Raw genomic sequence first — 3,978 nt, forward strand, 5'->3', positions numbered from 1 at the left:
AATATCACGATGTTTTACTATCATGATATTAAATTTTTTCATTCGACGTACCTGTCCGTAGCAGATGCAGAGCTTTAAATCGTAACTATCTGAGGGTCAATGCGGCTGACACCCTGAGATATACAAAAACAAATATCCTTTAGTGCCACAATGACATTTTTTGACATAAATAACATGTTAAGCCAAAACAAACAACCAATAAACGGTAGGCCAAACATGTCAGGGGCAATAAGAGGTGTCTCAGCTTGTGCAGCCTGGAACCGTTGTTATCGCAGACAGCGCTGTTTTTCAGAAACCTCCTTGTCTCTAAGATCTTAGGCTTTAAAATTTGAAAACCGTTATTCTATATTATTAAATAATTCAATATTATTATTATAAACAGCATTTGATTTTTATAACTAGAGTTTAAATTTTGGTAATTTTGTGGCCAAATCAAACCCACGTAAAATTATCAATTGTTAGACAACATGAATTAATGCTTACTGCGCAAATTATTGCACAGTAAGCAGTTTGAAAGTCACAGCCATTTTAAATTAAAAAAAAAAGTTCAATCACTGTCCTGTAGAATTTGATTTAGTGCAGATACGCTCTTTTTACAAATGTGTGCATACGTGGATTCGCACTATTAAATTGACAAGCAGTAGGGTAATGCTCATATTACTGCTTAAAGAAGATATCCATAATATTAACCTTAGAGCTAAGTCCAAACTTATGGTACCACGTTTCGATTTAACAAAGGTAAACAACTCTTTTATGGGGAACTGTATACGTTTTTACAATAAGATTCCGGAGCATATATTAAGTTTATAATTTCCTAAGTTTAAAAACTACATTAAAAATATTTTGATCGAAAAATCATATTACAAAATTGAAGACTACGTGTTAGATAAAGATGTATGGAAAGACAACATGGCTCCAGAATCCACACAAATTTGATTCAAAGTGCATTCCATAGAATTTAAGTTTATTTGAAAAGAGCCATCCCTAGAGTTTCTTGCTTGTTCTTCTCAGGGAGGTCAGCGTAGTGAACGAGCAGTAGCTTAAATGTGACATTTTCAAGTGTAAATTTATTTTACCTATGGAATAAATAATCTTTGACTTTGACTTTGACTTTGCTTGGCGACAGACATAGGTAAAGTGGTAGTACTTACTTCCCCGAACGGATTCTTTCATTAGGACCTCTACTGCTACTTAAAATTCAATAATATTATTCTACATCTACTTATACATAGTTTTGTAGTAATAGAGCTCCTTGTGAAAGAGTTCGTCCAGAGAAGTACTGTCAGCATTACTGTGTTCCGGTTTTGAAGGGTAAGGGTGCTGGTGAAATTACAGGCACATGGGACTTGTCAACTTATGACTCAGGGTGACGGGCGCTGTGGCAGTGCCCCTTCGTCTTTGCGATTTAAAGCTCTGAGTGGCACTGCAAATGTTATAGACAGGCGTTTCGCTTACCATCAGTCTTAATGACTTGTTCGTGCCGTCACTTGATATTATAAAAAAAAGATGTTTGTTGTTGATGAAACTGGGGTAAAAAAAAACAAATGTGTTACCTAATTATTGTAATGTTGATTTATTGTTTTTATAATTTATTCTGATGTTAAAAGATATCTTACATAAATAACAATGTATAAAATTCATTTAAAATAAATACATTTTCTAATATTCTATTTATCACTATAAAACAAATATAAATCACACATGCTTTTCTAGCAATATGGCTTCTATTGGTCCTAGGTTTTAAAATGAACTAGCTGACTGAGTTATAAAAATTGTTTTAAAATTTACTCTAAATTGCTATGCCAATGGACCAAATGACCCAAGAGGAATGCTTATCTCCAAACAGATTGTAACAAAGGTCAAAGTTCCGTTTTATAACCTAGATGGCGCTGATCAATAGAACTCTTTAATAAGAAATTTAGGTGGTCTGTTTATTTCTCATTATTCAAATAATGATCTTGAGCTATAGAAAAATAATTTTCTAAACTTTAACAAATATGCGTATCAATAGAATTAATGGCATTTTGTGTTAAGCCGGGTACTCACTAGCAAGCTGTAACTGTAACCGTTGCGTGTTATGTAACCAAACATCATGTAAAACAAAATGGACGTAACTGTGTATCATAAATGTAGTTTTTTGGCAATTAGACCCGACAGGTAGTCAAATTTTAAAATTTCAACTATTATGCCGCCTTAAATACTTAATTACACTACACGGACCCTGACTTAAGGGTGGGCATGGCCCCGAGTTAAGGCGCCGCTTATATTATGGACTGTAACTATTACATAAGCTATTATCTGAAGTCCATCATTATGTTTAGGTTTTTGCGATTGCATACACATTGGAAATGATTGTACGCTCCATAAATGACATATCTACTACGTGGAATCTTTTTCTTTTAAGTAATGCTAACATTCCCACTTATTGATAATTATGAAAACATATTTTATTATAGATATGTCTAATTTCTTACTAATCTCACAATTTTCTTGGACGGAACACGTTATTAAAACTATGTGGTTATTGAAGAGCACGATATGAAACTTACAACTTCACATTGTTGCACCTACGCGGTGAAACTAAGACTTAACTGCAAACAATAAGAATGCGAGAATTATTTAACAATGACACACATTCCGCATTCATTGATTATGCCATAGAGGGCGCAATGCTTCTAAAAACATTTAAGAGTTCAAATGTACATACTCAGTAGCCCTAAAAACAAAAAAAAATCTGTATTTTTTTACAAATGTAAGATACGACACTATTTTACCGGAGGTGCGGTGTTTCTAGTAACAGAGCACACCATAACAATGAAAGTAAATTAATTTGCTACTGCGCGAACTTAGTGAAGATTAAATCGTGCAAAATACCTGCGCTTGTGTTGAATATTTTATCATTCAGTTAATTGTCCTACCCTCCCTCCGCATAAAATTAATAACACAAGCGCAACTACAGTCAGAAACCACACCAAAAATATACCCGACACGTGTTTCGCCTCTCCACGAAGCATCCTCAGGACGGTAACGAGGGTCGAGCACTCAACATCCCCTGACGGTCCCGAAAAGTATGCGAAGACCTGGCTCAAAAGACTTATATCAAGTCAAAAATCGTAATAAAAAAATAAAGATACATGATGATTTTAACGGCTAGGAACCGCGGTAGAACGTATCCTAATGATAATTGCTATACTTTTATTTTTATTGAATATCACGATGGTTTGACTACCATGACACTTATTTTTTTTATGAAAATGCTCTGATAGTTTGTTATTATCACAGATTGGCGCTACGGCTTTGAATTGGTTTAAAACCAAAACAAAAATCTGCAACAAACACATATAGAATCTCAAACAATTTGCTGGCTCGATCCGTAGTATAACTGGCTAAGCGGTAGCCACGTTGAGGTAAGCAGTCGCTGGTTCTCGTCTAATCTTTGTATTAATAATAATTAATAATAGTTGTCAAAACAGAAAACATACAGAGTTGATGCTTGTTGATGAACCGAACGGTATCGTAATCTATGGGAGGCTGTGGTCTATTTATATTAATTACTTAGTCATCAATTACCTTCAATCTATGAACCAAGTATAATGTAGCTCAGCCCTTTGAATAGCAAAGAACCGACATAAATAATTACTATAAAAGACACCAGTTTCAATATTTGATGCATGTAGAATAATCTGAAAAAAAGAAAAAGAATATTTATGAAACAAATAATTTATTTATATCACAATATACAAAGTGGCGATCGTAGTCTCTGCCTATTCCAATAGAAATCCAAAGATGGTGAATATATCTTATAGGATGGAAAGAAAATTAATACAATATGTACTTAGGTACCTACATAGCGCTACGACTAAAAAGTCGTTGAAAGACCAAGTACAAAGACACGACACAAGCACATAGAAAAATTCGTGAGGTCCGTTGTTTCGTTCCGTGGCTTAGTTGGTATAGCGTCTGGCACGGTATGCAAGA

General features: G+C 34.2%; 1 protein-coding gene across 2 annotated transcripts in view; it reads right to left on the minus strand.

Annotated features, from left to right (window-relative positions):
• Nucleotides 1-1,594: 1,594 nt before the first annotated feature.
• LOC113239967 (fatty acyl-CoA reductase wat-like) overlaps nt 1,595-3,978 on the minus strand; it is an 18,372-nt gene continuing 15,988 nt past the window's right edge. Inside the window, exons 12-13 of one of the 2 annotated variants that reach the window (XM_026477155.1) lie at nt 3,571-3,683; nt 1,595-2,716 (exon numbers count right to left, since the gene is read on the minus strand). In XM_026477155.1, the coding sequence (XP_026332940.1) occupies nt 3,578-3,683 (106 nt within the window). In that variant the 3' untranslated portion in view covers nt 1,595-2,716; nt 3,571-3,577. Of the gene's footprint in view, nt 2,717-3,555; nt 3,684-3,978 lie in introns of those variants that run through there. The other variant, XM_026477156.1, reaches the window with a different exon arrangement.

The sequence above is a fragment of the Hyposmocoma kahamanoa genome, unplaced genomic scaffold (assembly GCF_003589595.1).
Source record: "Hyposmocoma kahamanoa isolate Upper Pololo Valley unplaced genomic scaffold, ASM358959v1 118, whole genome shotgun sequence".
Taxonomy (NCBI): Eukaryota; Metazoa; Arthropoda; class Insecta; order Lepidoptera; family Cosmopterigidae; genus Hyposmocoma; species Hyposmocoma kahamanoa.